Raw genomic sequence first — 20,497 nt, 5'->3', positions numbered from 1 at the left:
TAGGATATGACAGCTCTCAGGCCCACACAGATAGAGTAAACAAAAAGAATACAAACTTCCTTGCAAGGAAATAAAGAGTCACTAGATGAAAATCTAACAGTCTTAACCTACATTTTCTTCAAGATATTGGCAATAATATAAAGCATAGGGTAGCTAATTATTTCTGTCAGAGTAAGATGGGCATTTGGCAGCTGCCATTTGTAAAAGGCTCGACTTAGATTTGTTAATGATGGGACAAGCCCTGTTTTCATAAAATTAAATACAAATTCCTATTCTATACTCCACTAAACACAAATAAAGCCTGGTCAATCATTTGCATTCAGCAATCCTTTGATCTCTGTTCATGCATACCCTGTTTTCACCACTTCACTGTTGCATCATGTTTCCTGACCATGAATCACCTCAGCCCAACACTGAGATGATTTTAGGAGTCCTACATTTTAAAGATGTACATTTAAAGATATATGTGCAGACTCAATGTACAAATTCTTCCACTTTTAGAAGTAAATAAGACCTCAATTCAACAAGATGCTCTATCCTGGAGTGTGGCATGCAGTGGCACATATATGTAAACATTTTTTTAAATTTTGTTTTATTACTAACATGATCTTCATCTTGTTCACTCTTTGTGAAAGAGAAGTATGAATGAGAAAGGCATATGAGGAGGAAGAGGAAGTGAGTATATGTATTAGGGAAGTGTGTAAGCACAGCCAGAGAGATGTAAGAGAGCCTGTTGCATTTGGTACATTACATGTAAAACTTGCTCATCAGGACCCTTCTGACAGTTCCAAGTTTTGGCACTGATAATTTATGCATTTGTAGATCAGCTTTACAGCTTCTTTCCTGTTCATATTCCTATGTGATAGCTGGCTGAGCTGAATTCTGATTCCTCAGCTGGTACCTTCCATTGCACAAAGTCACAGAGTAAATGGTATAAGCAACATGATGAAATCCTAAGTATCAGTTTTCAGCTCCAGCTGTGTAAAAAAGCGACACTGCTAAGTAAATTAAACTATACTTTCAAAAAGAGGGATGGATTCTGCTAAAGCCTAACTATTGCCTGCATACCTATTATGGCCCATCAAAGGGAAGAAGAGAAAAATGCATGTCAAGAGCCAGGAATAGAAAAGTGATTGCATCATGTGATCAATTTCTTGATGCAGAATCCTGAAAGGAGATTCTAGGAAGAACTATTAATATGGAAAAGATTAAAACCAGAGACTTCTGCATTTCATAATGTATATCATTTTCAACATTAAAACTAAGGAGGCACAGCTGTAAGATTCACTCATGTAACTTTAGACATCTACGATCTACATCATTTAGTTTCTAAAGCACATATCCCATCTAAATTATCTGCTTAAAATCAGACAAATCATGCATCAGCAGTGTCTGTTTCTCTCAGTTGAGTATCCATACAGCCAGTTTAGACATTTAGCTCAGATAGTCACCAGCACAGGGACAGACCACTCCCTCCCTAATGTATGTAACTTCATAACTAAAAACCAGAGACATCTCTGCAAGCTGGTAGCATCTAAAACAAATATAAGAAGTCCTGTATTTTGGGATTGCAGATGGGGGAAGCTTCTATGGGAACTTGGACATCCCAGGAGAATGCCTCTGTATACATTTACTTTTTTTTACCTGGAATTATGAACCAAACCCAACTGAGCAGTACCTTTAAGACCAAAGGTACTGAGGTGAATGGGCTTCCTCTCATCACCTCAACCTGCCATCAAAGGAGTTGACCACAACATTACAAGCACAAACCAATGCACCCACCATGTTACTGGAATTGGCACTAAAGCAGCAGACAAGCAAGCTGCTCTGCTATTACTGCAGCTGTCTTGTGTTTAACAAAAATAGAGGAGGAAATGTAGAGATGGATAAAAGAAATACTGAGATTAGTATGAATTAAATATGAAAGGAAAAATGTATGTGCATGAAGGCATCAGAAGCAAGAGCAGAACAAGATCTAAAGGAATGCTATATGTTAATTGCTACAGAGCACTGTAAGCATGACTTTATTTAAATGATCAGGCAGCAAGAAGATGAATAACAACCTGACCTAAGGATAAGGAAAGAATCATAGAATCATTTAGGTTGGAAAAGATCCTTAAGATCATCCGCTCCAACTGTTAACCTAACACTGCCAAGTCCACCACTAAACCATGTCCCTAGGTACCACATCTACACATCTTTTAAATACCTCCAGGGATGGTGACTCAACCACTTCCCTGGGCAGCCTGTTCCAGTGCTTGACAACCCTTTCAGTGAAGAAATTTTTCCTAATATCCAATCTAAACCTCACCTGGCGCAACTTGAGGCTGTTTCCTCTTGTCCTGTCACTTGTTAATTGGGAGAAGAGACTGACCCCCACCTCGCTACAACCTCCTTTCAGGTAGTTGTAGAGAGCGATAATGTCTCCCCTCAGCCTCCTTTCCTCCAGACTAAACAGCCCCAGTTCCCTCCTAAGACTTGTGGTCCAGGCCCCTCACCAGCTTCATTGCCCTTCTCTGGACACACTCTAGCACCTCAGTGTCTTTCCTGTAGCGAGGGGCCCAAAACTGAACAGAGTATTGGAGGTGCGGCTTCACCAGTGCCCAGTACAGGGGGACGATCACCTCCCTGCTCCTGCTGGCCACGCTATTTCTGACACAAGCCAGGATGCCGATGGCTGCCTTGGCCACCTGGGCACACTGCCGGCTCATATTCAGCCAGCTGCTGACCAACACCCCCAGGTCCTTTTCCACCAGGCAGCTTTCCAGCCACTCTTCCCCAAGCCTGTAGTGCTGCATGGGGTTGTTGTGACTCAAGTGCAGGACCTGGCACTCAGCCATGTTGAACCTCCTACGATTGGCCTCAGCCCATTGATCCAGCCTGTCCAGATCCCTCTGCAGAGCCTTCCTTCCCTCAAGCAGATCAACACTCCCGCCCTGCTTGGTGTCATGTGCAAACTTACTGAGGGTGCACTTGATCCTGAAGATCAAGAACAACCCTGGAGATACAAGGAAAGCAAAAAACCGTAAGTCTCAGGAATATTTTCCAAAAAATATTCAATCTCTAAGAATGTAAAATGCTTGCCAGAAGAGTAAATCATCACTGCCAACCAAAAAGAAGCCAAGACATTTTGAGGACACAAAAGCCAGTGTTTTTCACTGTGAAAAATAGGTGATTCTGGCCAGACCACTTGTGTACACACTAGGGGTGAGACAATTAAATCAATGAGTGCAAGTGAGTGAAATAAGTTTTGTTTAGGATACATACAGCCTTTCTTCTCAATGAGGTCACCCATTATGTTTTGTTACATTAATTTCCTACAGAAACAATGATTAATTTGAATGATTTGATTTTTAAACAAAACATAAAGTTAAATCATTTATACGAGGCTGTTGTACATACTATATCGCAATTTGTAAAGTTCAAAAAGCTTACGGGAATTATTTAGCAGCAGTTTCACCTTCCCCATTCTCATATCAGGAAACGTAATAGTAGTCATGCTTAGGTCACAAATAAGAAATGTTTAAATCCGAATTAAAAAAACACAAGAATATTTTAATTAAAATTGTAAAGCATACTTTAGAAACATTCAGAAGCCCTGATAGAATTAAATCTGCCCACAGATGTCAACTGCAGCAAGACAAGCTTCTGTTGGTACATCGGTGATAAAAGGAAGACCAGGGAAAATGTGGGCCCTCTCCCGAAGGGAACAGGAGACCTAGTTATCCAGGTAACGAGTTTTTGCCTGAGTCTTTACCAGCAACTGCTCCAGCCACATCACCTGAATCGCAGAAGGCAAAGGCAGGGACTGGGAGAATGAAGAACCACCCACTGTAGGAGAAGATCAGGTTCAAGACCCTCTAAGGAACCTGAAGGTATACAAGTCCATGGGACCTGATGAGATGCATCTGCAGGTACTGAGGGAACTGGTGGATGAAGTTGCTAAGATACTATCCATCACGTTTGAGAAGTCGTGGCAGTCCAGTGAAGTTCCCACTGACTGGAAAAGGAGAAACATAACCCCCATTTTTAAAAAGGGAAAGAAGGAAGACCCAGGGAACTACAGGCCAGTCAGTCTCACCTCTGTGCCTGGCAAGATCATGGAGTGGATCCTCCTGGAAACTATGCTAAGGCAGATGGAAAAAAAGGAAGTGCTTGTTGACAGCCAACATGGCTTCACTAAGGGCAAATCATGCCTGACAAATTTGGTGGCCTTCTACAATGGGGTTACAGCATTGGTGGATAAGGGAAGAGCAACTGACGTCATCTACCTGGACTTGTGCAAAGCATTTGACATTGTCCCACACAACATCCTTATCTCTAAATTGGACAGACATGGATTTGATGGATGGACCAGTCAGTGGATAAGGAATTGTCTAGATGGTCACACTCAAGAGAGTTGCAGTCAACAGTTCGATTTCCAAGTGGAGACCAGTGACAAGTGGCTTTCCTCAGGGGCAGGTATGGGGACTGGCGCTGTTTAACATCTTTGTCAGTGACAAGGGACAGTGGGATTGAGTGCACCATCAGCAAGTTTGCCAACAACACCAAGCTGTGTGGTGCGGTTGACACACTGGAGGGAAGAGATGCCATCCAGAGGGACCTTGACAGGCTTGAGAGGTGGGCCCATGCAAACCTCATGAAATTCAACAAGGCCAAGTGCAAGGTCCTGCATATGGGTTGGGGCAATCCCAAGCACAAATACAGGCTGGGCAATAAGTGGACTGAGAGCAGTCCTGAGCAGAAGGACTTGAGGGTGTTGGTTGATGAGAAGCTCAACATGACCCGGCAATGTGTGTTTGCAGCCCAGAAAGCTGACCATATCCTGGGCCGCATCAAAAATGAGCAGCAGGTCAACGGAGGTGATCCTCCCCCTCTACTCTGCTCCTGTGAGACCCCACCTGGAGTACTGCATCCAGCTCTGGGGCCCCCAACATAAGAAGGACATGGACCTGTTGAAGCAAGTCCAGAGGAGGGCCATGAAGCTGATCACAGGTCTGGAGCACCTCTCCTATGAGGACAGGCTGAGAGAGTTGGCATTGTTCAGCCTGGAGAAGAGAAGGCTCCGGGGAGACCTTATAGCAGCCTTCCAGTACCTAAAAGGGCCTACAAGAAAGCCAGAGAGGGACTTTTTAGTAGGGCCTGTAGTGACAGGACAAGGGGTAATGGTTTTAAACTGAAAGAGGGTAGATTTAGATGAAATAAAAGGAAGAAATTTTTCACTGTGAGGGTGGTGAGGCTCTGGAACAGGTTGCCCAGAGAGGGTGTGGATGCCCCATCCCTGGAAGTGTTCAAGGCCAGGTTGGATGGGGCTTTGAGCAACCTGGTCTAGTGGAAGGTGTCCCTGCCCATGGCAGGGCGGTTGGAACCAGATGATCTTTAAGGTCCCTTCCAACCCAAACCATTCTATGATTCTATGCTTCTTCCAGATATGGTTTTCCAAAATCCTTCATTTCTTTTTAATGCATCCAATTACACTGGCAAGCTTCAGTCTTTTGAATCTAAATCTGTCAAATACCCTTACAAAGATGCAATTAGTTACACTTTACAGAATCCTGTTTAGAAATTCTATAAAGTGCTTTAACTATCTAGATGAAAAAATATGCTGTCTTCTAGCTTTCTGAAGCTTTAAGTGCCACTGCCTAGACACACTGAGGACTAATTTCATTCTCAGACTCACAGAATAGTTGACGTTGAAAGGGACCTCTGGAGGTCATGTGGTCCAACCCCACTGCTCAAGCAGAGCCACCTAGAGCCAGTTACCCAGGACTGTGTCAAGAAAGCTTTTGAGTATCTCTACGAGTGGAGTCTCCACAACCCCCCTGGGCAACCTGTGCCAGTGCTTGGTCACCCTCACAGTAAAAAAGAAAAAAAAAGTTTCCTGGTGATCAGGAGGAACCTCCAATGTTTCAGTTTGTGCGCATTGACTCTTGTCCTGTCACTGGGCACTAAGGAGAAGAGCCTGTCTCCATCTTCTTTACACCCTCCCTTTCAGGCATTTACATACATCGGTAAGATGCAACCTCAGCGTTCTCTAGGCTAAATAGCTCCAGCTTTCTCAGCCTTTCCTCATACGACAGATGCCCCAGTCCCTTAAACTTCTTCACGGCCCTTCACTGGACTCTCTCCATTATGTCAGGTCTTTCTGGTACTGAAGAGCCCAGAACTGGTCACAGTACTCCAGGTGTGGCCTCACTAGTGCTGAATAGAAGGGAAGGATACTTTTTCTAATGCAGCCCAAGATACCATTAGCCTTCTTTGTGGCAAGGGCACGTTGCTGGCTCATGTTCGACTTAGTGTCCACCAGGAACCCCCGTCCCTTTTCTGCCAAGCTGCTTTCCAGCTGGGTGGCCCCCAGCATATATTGGTGCGTGGGGTTGTTCCTTCCAAGGTGCAGGACTTTGCACTTCTCCTTGTTGAACTTCATGAGGTTCCTGTCAGCCCATTTCTCCCGCCTGTTGAGGTCCCTCTGGATGGCAGCATGACCCTCTGGTGTGACAGCCACTCCTTCCAGTTTGGTGTCATCAGCAAACTTGCTGAGGGTACAGTCTGCCCCATCATCCAGGTCATTAATGATGATATTGAATGCATTTGGACCCAGTATTGACCCTGGGGTACACTGCTAGTTACTGGTCTTCAGACTTCATGCCTCCAATCGCCACTGTCTGGGCCCAACCATTCATCCAGTTTTCATTCCAACTCAATTTTCAATCCATCTTACTAACATATATCAGAATGAAATGAATTACTGTGACTCCAATACAGTGTACAGCTGAGAGAAATCTATTTCTCCCCCCAAAATTAATTATTGGCACCATTATTGTCATCCCTGAGAAACCTATCTGTTTGCATGCAGTTCTATGTTATGTTACAGCTTTTACAGAGTAGAGCAGGCAGAGTGAGAATTCAACAAGGAGTGAACCTAAAGCGTATCAGAGACTGAAACAAAGCTGGAAAGGGCTGGAAACAGAACATATGGACAGGGCTCCACTGTGATAAAGAAAACTTCCCAAGGATAAAAGAACACAGAACAGAATTTGCTGAGAAGAAGAAAGTTCCTGCGTTGACTGAAACCAAGCCCAAAGACCCAATCTTCAAGGCACAGTCAGCAGAGGCAGTTTTGCTTTTAAATCCTTTTCATTTCTGTTCTGCCTTATCAAGTTTCTTTCCATTTTCTCTTTTAAAAGGTTAATTTTTTCTTTAACATTCTAATAAAGCTTAGCCTTTTGAGTTTAAAAGCCTTTTAATCTCACTTGGGAAGTAACTAATGAAAAGATTCTCCTCACAGCTCCAACTCATGGAGATTGTGAAGAGTCTCATGTGGTCTCTTCACAAGACTCCAGCAGTAGAAATACTTGCCTTTCTGTGTAATTTTTGCTCCTAAACAATCGACTGCTACATAAGTTTGTTTGCTAGAATAAAGAGTCCAAATAATTTTCTCCATCTATATTGCCCACACTCTTTGTTTATGATTCTCATGCAGAGAAAACAGCTGCCCAGCAGTCGATGGAGCAGAAATTAGATTAGAAGTGAGCCATATGTTTATACCTAGTTATCCTCTTCAATGCATTAATGCTGTTAACTCTTAAGCTAAATCTGCTGCTATTGTTTCATATACTTGATTCCCACCATCCTCTAGGTTAAAAACAAAAATTTGAAATAAATTTTGTACTAGATAAAACTTTCCTATAAGCAAATATAGTTTAGACTTAATAAGAAGGGAACAACTTTTCCATGTGTTGTTCTGGGTCCCATTAAACACTGGAAAGCTATGTGTAAGCACTAGCAGTCGGAATTCAGTTTATACAAAATAGAACAAAGCATAAAAATTCAGATTTTTATTTTCTTTCTCAAATATTGGTAAATATTGCCAAATAATTAATAATTAAATGGTGAATAGCAACTACATTTTTTGGAGTACTGAATATTTTCATTATTATGGAAATGTCAGTCCCTGTGAAAGTTAGCACTGAACTACCTTGAAACTGAACTGAAACACCTTATGAACGAGACTAGGATAAGACTTAAATTTGATAGCATGTACCTTGATCAAAGGAGAAGTATTTTAAGAATTAAAAAATCAATCATTTCTTAGATGTAATTATGAATTCGTTATAATATTATAACCTTCAGTTATCTATAATGATCACTACAGGAATAAGGCAGAGTCTTCAAACTACTCATACACTTAAAACTCATTTACATTGGCTGGACTTAAAGAAAATATATTTTTAGGGTTAATTGTCATTTTTGCCATTTATTTTTCATTAATGAAAATTTAGTAGTTTTGCTTTTTTCTCAACAGAAGAAACCTCTTCGTTCCAATGAGATTAAGAACATAGCTGCCCTCACACATGGCTGTGGCCTTTGTCAGAAAAGGGGACATGAACTGATAGGATCCCCAAAGGTCTCTTCTTTGTAGCACTCTGAAGAGGGAAGGTAATGAAAACCAAACCAAAAATCCCAAACTGATGCACCTTTAAAAAAGTGTGTTTAACTTAAACCAGGAATAAAAACACTGCTGTGCAAACCCCATAATTTTAGGGTCATTACTTGGCAATAAAAATGACTACTACAAGGTAAGAGTTGCCCTCAGTGTCTTAATGGTGTATTTCCATGCCTTAATACTAAGTTTTGGTAAAAATGTTCCTCTAATCATGGTCAGTCACTGAGGTGAGCTGCTCTGGCCTGCTCTGGAGCCAGCCCAATCCGCAGGAGAGCTGCAGATCTTGGTGCGCAGGGATGCTTCCTGAGGCAGGGAAACACCAGGGGAGCGGAGAGACCCACTAGGAGCCAGCAGCTTTCGCAGGAGATGCTGACTGAGGCCTGGGCATTGCCAGAGGAACCGCAGCCACTCCCACACCTATAAAGAGCAGCCTAAGGTGCATGAGCGACCAGAGTGTGGTGCGGCAGTTTGCACGGCACGGTGTCTTCACCCTACCAGCTCAAGAGGTGAGCTCAGTTGGCAGTCATCACCCTCTCAGAAGGAGCTTAGCTACAGCATCCACCTGGCAGAAAGCTATGTCCTATGGACTCATCAGAATGGATGTGGCAACCCAGAGCTCCCATGAAAACATGCAGCCATCCAGGTCTCAGGCTGCTGCCTGTGCCAGAGCCTTTCACTGGTAATGGATGGCAGTAGTGAGAACAGTTGTGTGAGGTGTAACCAAGTGGATGATCTGCTCAGCTTGGTGGCGGAGCTACAAGAGGAAGTAGAAAGGTTAAGGAGCATCAGGGAGTCTGAGAAAGAGACAGACTGATGGAACCATGCTCTGTACTCCCTGAGACAGAAACAAGAACAGCCACCAGAAAAAAAACATGATCAAGGGGATCCCGTATCCCCCCCTCACCAGGCAGAAGGCAGTAGCTTATAGGAAAGGAGTCAATGGAGGCAAGTCCACACTCAGGGTGGCAGATGAACCCTCTCCTTGCCCACCTCGCCCTCCCACGTGCCTCTGTACAACAGGTATGAGGCTCTGGATGTGGAAGGCCAGTCAATGGATGATGTGGATGATGGTCGATCTACACCAGAGGTATTGCCAAGGTCAGAAAGGCCTACCCTCTGTATCACGACCACCTCCACGAGGCAGAAAAGACAGGTTATAGTTGCAGGTGACTGCCTTATGAGGGCAACAGAGGGTCCAATGTGCCAGACAGACCCTCCTCCTACAGAAGTCTCCTGCCTCCCTGGGGCCCGGGTTAAGGACATCACTAGGAAACTTCCTAGCCTGGCATGGCCCTCAGACTATTACCCATTATTGCTTTTCCATGTGAGTGGCGATGAAGCTGCAATGTGTAGTCCAAGGGCGATAAAGAGACTTTAGGGCCTTGGGATGGTTGGTAAGGGAATCTGGACCACAGGTAATTATTTCCTCTATCCTTCCATTGGAGGCAGCAGCACTGGAAGAAATAGATGGACCCAGTCTAATACATGGCTCCATGGCTGCTGTGACTGTCACAATTTCAGGTTTTTTGATAATGGGATGGTTTACATGGCAACAGGCCTCCTGGCATCAGATGGGATTCACCTTTCTCAAAGGGGAAAGAGGGTCTTTGCTCACAAGCTAGCAGGGCTCATTGACAGAGCTTTAAACTAGACTTGAAGGGGGAGGGGGATAATATCAGGCCTGCCCATGACAAGCTGTGGGAAAACACACCAAGGTTAGAGGGATGGGGTGCCAGCAAGGGCCCTCAGCCTGCTGCTCTGAGACGTGCTGGGTACACTGAAGCACACTTGGAAGTCTTACGGAGACGAGACAGGGGCTCCTGAAGTAATAGCAGTCAACAGGGGAACACTGGTGAAATACCTCAAAGGAATTAAGGTGTGTTCCTCTAAGAAGGTGACACGGCCAACAGCCCAGCTGAAGTGCCTCTGCACCAACACATGCAGCATGGGCAACAAACAGGGGGTGGGCCACCATGCTGCTAGAAAGCTGCAACCTAGTTGGCATTACTGAAGCTTGGTGGATGAATCCCATGACTGGAGTGCAGCTATTGATGGCTACAGGCTGTTCAGAAGGGACAGGGGAAGAAGGAGGGGTGGAGGGGTGTGGTGGGTTGACCTAGATTGTATTGGGTCTGGCTGAGATGGAGTTAATACTCCCCATAGCAGCCCTCATAGCACTGTGCTCTGCATCAGTAGCTAGAAAGGTGTTGATAGCACACCAGTGTTTTGGCTACTGCTGAGCAGTGCTGGCACAGCATCAAGGCTGTCTCTCCAACATTTTTGCCCTCTCCTCAATGGCAGGCTGGGGCAGGGCAAGATCTTGGGAGGGCACATAACCAGGACAGCTGACCTAAACTAAACAAACAGATATTCCATACCATATGATGTCAGCTCAGATATAAAAGCTAAGTAAAGGGAGACGGAAGGGGGGCATTTTGTCTTCTGGAGCAACCACTACGCGTACTGAAGCCCTGCTTCCCAGGAAGTGGCCAGACATCGCCTGCTGATGGGAAGTAGAGAATAACATCATTTTTTTTTTCTTTGCTTTCGCGCGCGTGACCTTTGCTTTCACTTTATTAAACTGTCCTTATCTTGACCCACAAGCCTTTTGTTATATTTTCTCCCCACCGTCCAGCTGAGGAGGGGGAGTGATAGAGCGCCTTTGGTGGGCACCTGGCATCCAACCAGGGTCAACCCACCACAAGGGGCTTCCCTCTACATCAAGAAATGGATAGATTGTGAAGAGCTGTCTCTGAAGAATAGCCAAGAGCAGGTTGAAAGCTTACAGATAAGAATTAAGAGACCGAGGCAACAAAGGGAACCTGATGGTTGGTGTCTACTACAGCCTGTCTGATCAAGGGGAGCCTATTGACGAAGCCTTCTTACTCCAGCTACAGGACGCATCATGCTCACAGGCAGTCATCCTGCTGGGGGACTTCAACGACCCTGACATCTGCTGGAAAAGTAGCACAGTGAGCTATAGGCAATCCAGGAGACTCCTGGAGTGCACTGAAGATAACTTCTTAAGCCAGGTAATAGACAGCCCTCCCAGAGGGGATGCAGTACTGGACGTGATGGTCACCAACACAAGTGAGCTTATCAGTGACGTCAAGATTGCAGGCAGCCTGGGCTGCAGTGATCATGCACTGGTGGAGTTTGCAGTCCTGAGGGACGTGGGACAGGTGAAGAGTAAAGTCAGGACCCTGAATTTTAGGAAAGCAAAATTCCAGCTCTTCAAGGAGTTAGTCAATAGGACCTCCTGGGAAACTGCCCTCAGGGATAAGGGAGCACAACAGAGCTGGCAGATCTTCATGGACGCCTTCCATAGACCACAAGGGGTCTCGATCCCCAGGTGTAAGAAATCAGGAAAGGATGGCAAGAGACTGGCATGGATGAGTCAAGACCTGCTGGTCAAACTGAAGGGCAAGAAGGAAATGCACAGGCAGTGGAAGCAGGAACAGGTATCCTGGGAAGAGTATAGGGACACTGCCTGGTTGTGTAGGGATGGGGTCAGGAAGGCCAAGGTGCAGCTGGAGCTGAACTTGGCAAGGGACACAAAGAATAATAAGAAGGGCTTCTATAGATATGTCAGTCAGAAAAGGAAGGTCAAAGAAAGCATACCCCCCAATGAACACAACTGACAAACTGGTAACAACAGACAAGGAGAAGGCTGAGGTACTCAACAATTGGTTTTGCCTCAGTCTTCACCGGCAACCTCTCTTCCCACACCTCTCAAGTGGATGGACCACAAGACAGGGACTGGGGAAGCCAAGTCCCTCCCACTGTAAGACAAGATGAGGTTCGTGACCACCTGAGGAACCTGAACATATCTAAGTCTATGCGACCTGATGAGATGCACCCCAGATTCCTGAGCGAACTGGCTGAGGTAGTTGCCAAGCCACTCTCCATGATATTTGAAAAGTCATGGCAGTCAGATGATGTCCCCTGTGACTGGAGAAAGGGAAACATTGCACCCATTTTTTAAAAGGGTAGAAAGGAGGACCCTGGGAACTACCAACCTGTCAGCCTCACCTCTATGCCTGGGAAGATCATGGAACAGATCCTCTTAGAATCTATGCTAAGGCACATGGAGGACAATGAGGTGATTTGAGACAGCCAGCATGGCTTCACCAAGGGCAAGTCTTGCTGAGCAACCTAGTGGCCTTCTGTGATGGAGTCACTACATCGGTGGACAAGGGAAGAGCTACAGGTGTCATCTATCTGGACTTCTGTAAGGCCTTTGACATAGTCCCCCCAACACTCTTCTCTCTAAATGGAGAGATATGGATTTGATGGAGGGACTGTTCGGTGCATGACAAATTGGTTGGATGATCATGAGGTTCAAAAAGGCCAAGTGCAAGGTCCTGTACCTGGGTCGGCGTATCAATGCAGGCTGGGGATTGAGAATAGCCCTGAGGAGAAGGACTTGGGGGTACTGGTGGATGAAAAGCGCGACATGAGCCAGCAATGTGTGTTTGCAGCCCAGAAAGCTGACCATATCCTGCGCTGCATCAAAAGATGGTCAGCAGGTCAAGGGAGGTGATTCTCCCCCTCTGCTCTGGTGAGACCCCACCTGGAGTACTGTGTCCAGCTCTGGAGTCCTTGGTACAGGAAAGACATGGACCTGTTGGAGCAAGTCCAGAGGAGGGCCACAGAAATGATCAGAGGAGATGGAACACCTCTCCTATGAGGAAAGGCTGAGAGAGTTGGGGTTGTTCAGCCTGGAGAAGAGAAGGCTCCAGAGAAACCTTATTGCAGCCTTCCAGTAGCTAAAGGGGGCTTATAAGAAAGATGAGGACAGACTTTTTAGTAGGGTCTGTAGTGATCGGACAAGGGGTAATGGTTTTAAACTACAAGAGGGTAGATTCAGACTAGATATATGGAAGACATTTTTTGTGATGAGGGTGGTGAAACACTGGAACAGGTTGCCCAGAGAAGTGGTAGATGCCCTATCCCTGGAAACTTTCAAGGTCAGGTTGGACAGGGCTCTGAGCAACCTGATGTAGTTGAAGACGTCCCTGTTCATTGCAAGGGGGTTGGAACTAGATGACCTCTAAAGTTCCCTTCCAACCCAAACTATTCTATGATTCTATGAGGTGACTTAAGAATTTGAGAAGGGCAAGGACTGCAGGAAACACAGCATCTTTTGTCAGACAAGCTTTCAGGCAAATAAGTCCTCCTTCGGTTTTCTATTTGTGCTGTGTAACTCAAGAAGGTCTTACTTGACCTCCACCCCCTCTCCCCAACTCTTACCAAGTACCCTAATAAAATACATCCTCTGCCTATAAACTCTGTATCATTTAACAGACAGGCTTTCTTTCAAAGGTAATCTTAACTTATGAAATTTATAATGCTTGTTTTTTCAAGACATGCAATATTTTTATTCTTATATTACTAATTTCTTCTTTTCCTATTTCTAATGGAACTTGAGAGCCATAGTCTCATAGGCATTTTTAAATTTTTTAGCTTACATTAAAACCTGAAGTTAACACTGACAGGAAAAATTCAAAGATAAAAACATACAATACTTTTTATGCAACAGAAATTATATCAACCCCCATTAAATAAACTGTAGGCTATTAAAGGAAAAGCAAGCTCTAGCCTCATTCATATTGAGACCAGGAGGAAATTGCAGCCATCATTTATTCCTTGGAGTATCCCAGATAAAATCTATCAGCAACTTCCTTAAAAGCAGCTTTGTGTGCCTTGGAATGCCCAGGCTCTTAAATCACTAATAAGAACAAATCTTTTGAGGTGAGTCTAACTGCACAGTTTGGAACTCAACCCCAGCTCTGACATTTTCCAAAGTCTGAATGCACAGCACTGTTTTGTGGCATCATGTCTTACCTTAGTTCCTATTTAGCCATTGTTCCACATTTTCCTTTTTTCTTTCATTTTTTTTCCTTTTCATTTTTTTCCTACTGTACATTTGCTCAGCTTTTCTAAAGGTACTAGTAGTCCAAGGATGTTTTTGTCAACAAAGAAAAACACATAGGAACTCTAAAGATATACACTAGCACAGAGAAATAAATAAGAAATTAAGATATTAAGCACATATATTCATTTTTCTTTTCTACTGCACCATATACTGGGATTTATTTAAATAAACCACATCCAGGGTTGAGGCCAAGAGAATTTTCTAAACAGATGGTTGTACATTTGCTGTAAAATCAATGCCAAGGACTAGGAAAAAGATACAACTAACAGTCTTCAGCTTATTATCAGAAGTGCTCTTCTGATGCATGTTATTGTTTTTTAAAAAAAAAAAAAAACGCCCCAAAATACTTCTGATTTCCACATGGCTCCTTGCAGAAAACTTAGAATCTGCTTCCAGGCATAAAATTTGATAGATAAGAAACACATGCTGTGGCCAGAGTGAGCAAGGGTAAACACATTCAATGGCAACTGTGAGAGTCCAAATGTCAATATACACAAATACCATGAAAAGCTCCTATTCTGTACCAATAGCCTTCTTTATTTTTTAGGTCTCCCTGAATGGATTCAGTGCTTCAATGGAACACTGCAAGGTTTAAGAAACTTACTGCAATGGACCTCATCACTCCAATCATTACAGTCATTGTAGCCATTACACTGCAGTTTCCCTGGGATGCAGATCCCACTGGCACACAAGAAACTCTCCTCTCCTCCGCACAGTGCTGGAAAAGAGAAAAAAAGAAAGAATGCATGTTAAACTTTTCAGCCTAAGAAGAAATAAGCAGAAATGAAAGATAGTTAGAACAATGAGTCTTCACTGATGCACTTAAGCAACAAACCCCAAATTAATCAAACTCAAGCACGTACAAACCAGGATTTTCATCTGAGTTAATCAGTGAGCTTCAATCTGCCATTACCTCTAAAAAGCAGCTGTACAGAGTAACTGTTAAAAACTGACCTTAGTATAGGATTAAACAAGCTCTTTTTTTCTCCATTAAATAGATGCACCAGATTAAATATCCAACTAAAGTTACAATAAATTGATCTTCCCAGCCTAGGTGTTCAGGAAAAGACTACCAGGTTGCGACTTAACAGTTTCATAGCACAAACACCTTTCTAGAGAGGAAGGATTCCTCAAACATTCTTGTAATTCCCTGAATACCAGAAGACAGTAATCATTGCTATTTGATATATGGGGAATTGAGGTACCTAAAGAGACAAAAAAAGCCGTAGAGCTTTAGGTATCCCATCGGAGATACCTTGCAGGGCCATTATGTTCAGAGTGAGGGAACTCATAACACCTTCCCATTCAAGTCCTTCAAGGCACTTAAAATTTAGAGATGCAGATCACCATTAATTTGTTTACACCTTAGTCCATACAATTGTTTTGGGTTTGTGTGGCGGGGTTTTGGTAGTGGGGGAGGGGGCCGCAGGGGTGGCTGCTGTGAGAAGCTGCTCGAAGCTTCCCTGGCTCCAAGTAGGACCCACCTCTGGCCAAGGCTGAGCCCATCAGCGATGGTGGTAGCGCCTCTGGGAGAACAGATTTTAAAAGGGAAACCTGCAGTGAGTAGGGGGAGTGGGATGTGAGAGGAACCCCTCTGCAGACACCGAGGTCAGTGAGGAAGGAGGGGAGGAGGTGCGCAGGAGGAGGGGATGCCCCCCCAGCCCCTGGTGAGACGGCAGGCTGTGTCCCCCCAGCCCATGGAGGGGAGCGGGGGAGCAGATGCCCACCTGCAGCCCGGGGAGGGGCCCACGCCGGAGCAGGTGAATACCCCCAAGATGGCCGTGACTCCATGGGAAAGCCCACGCTGGAGCAGGCCGTGACTGAAGGACTGCAGCCCATGGGAAGGGACCCACGCTGGAGAGGGGACTAGTGAGGAGTCCTCCTCCCCCTGAGGAGGAAGGAGCAGCAGAGACAGCGTGTGATGAACTGACCCCAACCCCCATTCCCTGTCCTCCTGTGCTGCTGATGGGGAGGAGGTAGAGAAAATCGGGAGTGGAGTTGAGCCAGAAAGGAGGGAGGGGTGGGGAGAAGGTGTTTTAAGATTTGGGTTTACTTTTCATTATCCTTGCTTTGATTTGATTTGTAGTATATTAAATTGATTTTGTTTTTTTCCCCAAGTTGAGTCTGGTTTTTGTCCATGACTATAATTGGTGAGTGATCCCTCCCTGTCCTTGTCTCGACCCATGAGCCTTTTTATATATTTTCTCCTCCTCATCCCACCAGGGGGTGGGGGGGAGGAGTGAGCAAGCAGCTTTGTGAACAGCAATGGAGACCAAACTTCCAAGCCTTTGCTTTAAAAAACACTGACTGAGAAAAATCCCTGTAAAGCATACAGACAGGGAAAGATATCAAGTGAAAATTACATGGGGATGCAAAGTAAAGATGTCAAGCAGAAAAGCAAATATTCAGTACAGAACCTGGTTATTGGTTTGGGGTTTTGTTTTTTTGTTTGGTTTTTTTTCAAAAGCCACAGTTAACAGTCAGGCTACTCAACAAAGCTAAACAAAACAGAAAGTTCCACCTCCAGTAAAGGATCAGCAAAAAACCCCAGTAACTTTACTTTAAGCATATATATCTGAAATGAGAAACAGCTTTCAGAGATCGAGGAGAAAAATCCTGTCACTTTGCCACTGTAAAGTTCTTAAATGTATCCATGTGTAAGAACAGCAAGTTTGAAGAATAAAATCTCATGAAAGTTCAAAATTCTACTCATAGAAATTCCACTGTAATTCAAACTTTGTATCCAAGTTTGCCAAGAACAATAAAGATCTCTAATTGTAGCTTTCAAACTTTACCACAATGCAAATCACAGGTATGAAAAAACATCAGTTTCAGCAGCAGCAGCTATAGAATCTCTTCCTCCATTAACATCATTTTGCACCTGATCACAACATAGCTCCCTATTTCTCATTTTAAAATGCCTAAATTTGCATTTTTCTGATTCCTATAGGAGAATACAGTTCCTATTTCTTCTCCCTTTATTCTCTGAACCTGATGCTTAACATCTTAAGTCTGGAAAGTATATTTATAATCTACATCTCAAAAGCAAAAAAATGCATATTGAGTATTCTCATCATAGTTTTGTATTCCTCATAACTTGTCTACCAACAAGTATATTCATGCAGAATACAGTTTAAAATTAAATTAAGGAAAAATAACCAAAATCTAATGATGTAATTTTTAGTAGCATGAGCTTTTATGACCTCAGTTTGGTACTGCATAAATGATAGCACAAAGGTAACAGACTACATAAATTTCAGATTAAGCCATTAATAAATCAATGACCATGATGATGTTTGTGTCAACATTTTACTTGGTGCTGCACTCAGTAGAATTCCTAGTATAAGGAATTAATCCTTAACAGTGAAGTACTAACCACAAGAATGTGTTGATTAAGCACATTTTTGGGCAAACAAAAACTGAGATTAAGTGAAGGATCAGTCCTAAACTCACACACTGCTAATGTCCCATTTAAACTCCTCTTTCTGGAGCAAACATTGCACTTACAAAAAGGAGAGAAAGTTCTTTTTAATCTCTTCCAACAAAACAGTCTGTTGTGAAGTAACTCAGAGCATACAAGTAATCTCATTTTATATGTCTTCAGAAGAATAGAAATATAAAAATGAAACAAAATGGAAAGCAAAGTAGTACTGATGAAATCTGACGGTGTTTCATAAAGCATGCATATACAATTTAAGGATATAAAAGATGAAATGTAGAAAGAGATGAGAAACATGAACTAGTAATTATTGACTTTCCATGCTGCTACATCAATTTTTATTTGCTTTATTTGGTTGTTAAGCCATACTGTGTCATAGAATTTCAGGAATTCATTATTTAGTGATGTATCTTTTGATTTTAATAAGTGTATCATAAAAGAAAAGTTGATAAAAACTTTTTTCTTAAAATCTCGAACACATGGCTTTTATCTTACAGTGCTTTAGACGGCAGGGTAGCAAGTATTATGCCTCTTTTTTTCCCACATGTAAAAAGCTGAAGGATAGGAGGCCCAAGGGAGTTGTCCAATGACAAGGAATCAGGTGAACAATTCGAAGTGGTTTATAGCAGTGTATTCCTTAAACTCCAAACCTAAATCAGAAGAAAAAAAAGTTTATCTCCCTGTTCTGACAAACTAAGCCTCTTACTTGTTGAAGCATGCTGGTCTTCACAAGTCTCTTATTGGGAATTTTGGCTGTTGGTGGGAGACCAGTATCCTTCAGCCCTGCTGTTGCCCTTCACTTTGGCAAGGGACAGTTTGTCAGTCTTCGTGTTAGTCTAATACCTTTCTCTCTTCTCACTCTCTCGAAGCACTTCCAATGATGACCAGGACCCTTTCTAGAGCTAAGCCTGAAATCTCCACAGTTTTGTACTATTCCTCAGTTGTGTTGGTTTTCTTTTCACTGCTGTCCTTAATCTGCAGCTACCAGGTACAACCTACAGCCTAGAATACAGCTTTTTGTCATTCTTTTGCATTCTTGAATCCACCAGTACCACCTGCCCATAGCGACTGTCAGAGCCACAAGTGCACCAATAAGCCTCGAATGGCCCTGACCAGCCTCACCTGGGACCCACACCCTGCCCATGGGCTCAAGCCCCCCTGAGCACTGCTGTAGGCACAGCCTTATATCCAGCTCCAGCTCCTGGACGGATCCCTCATATATACACCGTAGCTGGTCTGCAGCCCTCACTTTGGCCCTGGTTCCTAGGTGGGCTTGGAGCCATACTGGAGCCTTGTCACCAGACCTGACTCTGGTCCCACCTCCTGACTGGGCTCTCTGGCTGGACCCTGGACCTGGTTCATCACTTTGCCACGTCTGAGGCCAGCTCTGTCTGCTGCATTCAGGCTCTGCATGCCAGCACAGCCTGACCTCAGCTCCCAGCTTGCCTGCCCGGAGGGAGCAGCCCCACTCCCGCTGCTCCCTGATGGTGACCTCAGGTCCTTCACTGTTGGGTTACAGCAGGCTGATCGCTCAGCCTGGCTCCCTGTGGTGCCTTATTTCTGTCAGTCTGATACTACCTGACAGTCAAAGACATATCTCAAGTTCCAACTGCTGTTTGATGCCTCTGGCCAGCTATATTAGAAAAATAATGTGATATTGACAGGCACGTATTCCTTGTCCTCAGTTCTCCATTATTCTTTCAGTTATCCCAGATGCCACCTCTGCCTTTCCAAGACTTCACAGTACACATGGAAGACATCTTTCATCGCAAAAGTAGTGTACCCGTTGTCCCTGCGCAGCATATAAGGTATGCCACCATCCGCAAAGTGAGCATCCGCTTTCTTGAAAACTACACTTTCCTGAGCACTCTCCAAATAACCCAACTCCTAGACATTAGAATATTAATAACTGGTTTGAACAGTCATGTTTTGACATCCAGAAGGATTTTCAGTAGGGTGCAAAATCACCTTCTGTTGTCAGTATATTATGATTTTCACAGTTGCGAAGTATTATCTATCTCATGATAACTGCTCTTAAATCTGATGGAAATACCACTGCCTCATTTTAAGGAAAATCACACCTGAAAATACAGCTAATATTCCCTTACACAGTACCAGCCTCCATCATCCTTTTCCCTAAAATTCTTTCTTTTCTATTTTCTGATTTATAAAACTTCCCCATTATTTTGTGGTTCAAGAGCAGACAGAAAATTTCTTTGAAAAACTCATTATTTCCTCTAGTAAAACTGAATTTCGTGCCTTGTCTTATTAAATACCATAAGCTTGACTTGAATTTCAATAGCGAAAAAAATGAGCTACTTGCAAAAATTCGATATGTGATCTTATTTGTTGAAGATAAGCTGATTTATAAAAGCACTATGAAGCAACGCCATAAAAAAAAAGCCTAGGCAAGGCAAGATGTTCTTACAGAATAAGGAATCTTTTAGGTTTTCCAGAGATAAAGGTTCTCTTCCCAGCTCTGCTGCAAACTATTTGCATCACCTTGGACAATTCAGGCAGTCTGGGCCTTAGCTCTATACCTATAAAAAGATGAAAAAACTTATCTGTTTTCTTGGGCTCTTTGATGAGAAAAATCATTAGCCTCAGTACTACAAAGTTAATGCTGCAGGAGTCTTACGAACTTATTTTCACACCAGTGAGTTGATAGTCAAGA

General features: G+C 43.7%; 1 protein-coding gene across 4 annotated transcripts in view; it reads right to left on the bottom strand.

Moving 5' to 3' along the window:
• CORIN (corin, serine peptidase) overlaps nucleotides 1–20,497 on the bottom strand; it is a 167,010-nt gene that overhangs the window by 58,534 nt on the left and 87,979 nt on the right. For all 4 annotated transcript variants that reach the window (XM_069790744.1, XM_069790757.1, XM_069790753.1 and 1 more), the window contains exon 6: nucleotides 14,989–15,102. In XM_069790744.1, the coding sequence (XP_069646845.1) occupies nucleotides 14,989–15,102 (114 nt within the window). The remainder of the gene's footprint in view (nucleotides 1–14,988; nucleotides 15,103–20,497) is intronic.

Source organism: Haliaeetus albicilla, chromosome 1, assembly GCF_947461875.1.
Source record: "Haliaeetus albicilla chromosome 1, bHalAlb1.1, whole genome shotgun sequence".
Classification (NCBI taxonomy): domain Eukaryota; kingdom Metazoa; phylum Chordata; class Aves; order Accipitriformes; family Accipitridae; genus Haliaeetus; species Haliaeetus albicilla.
The sequence above is the reverse complement of the archived record's forward strand: the minus strand, read 5'-3'. Positions and strand labels throughout refer to the sequence as shown.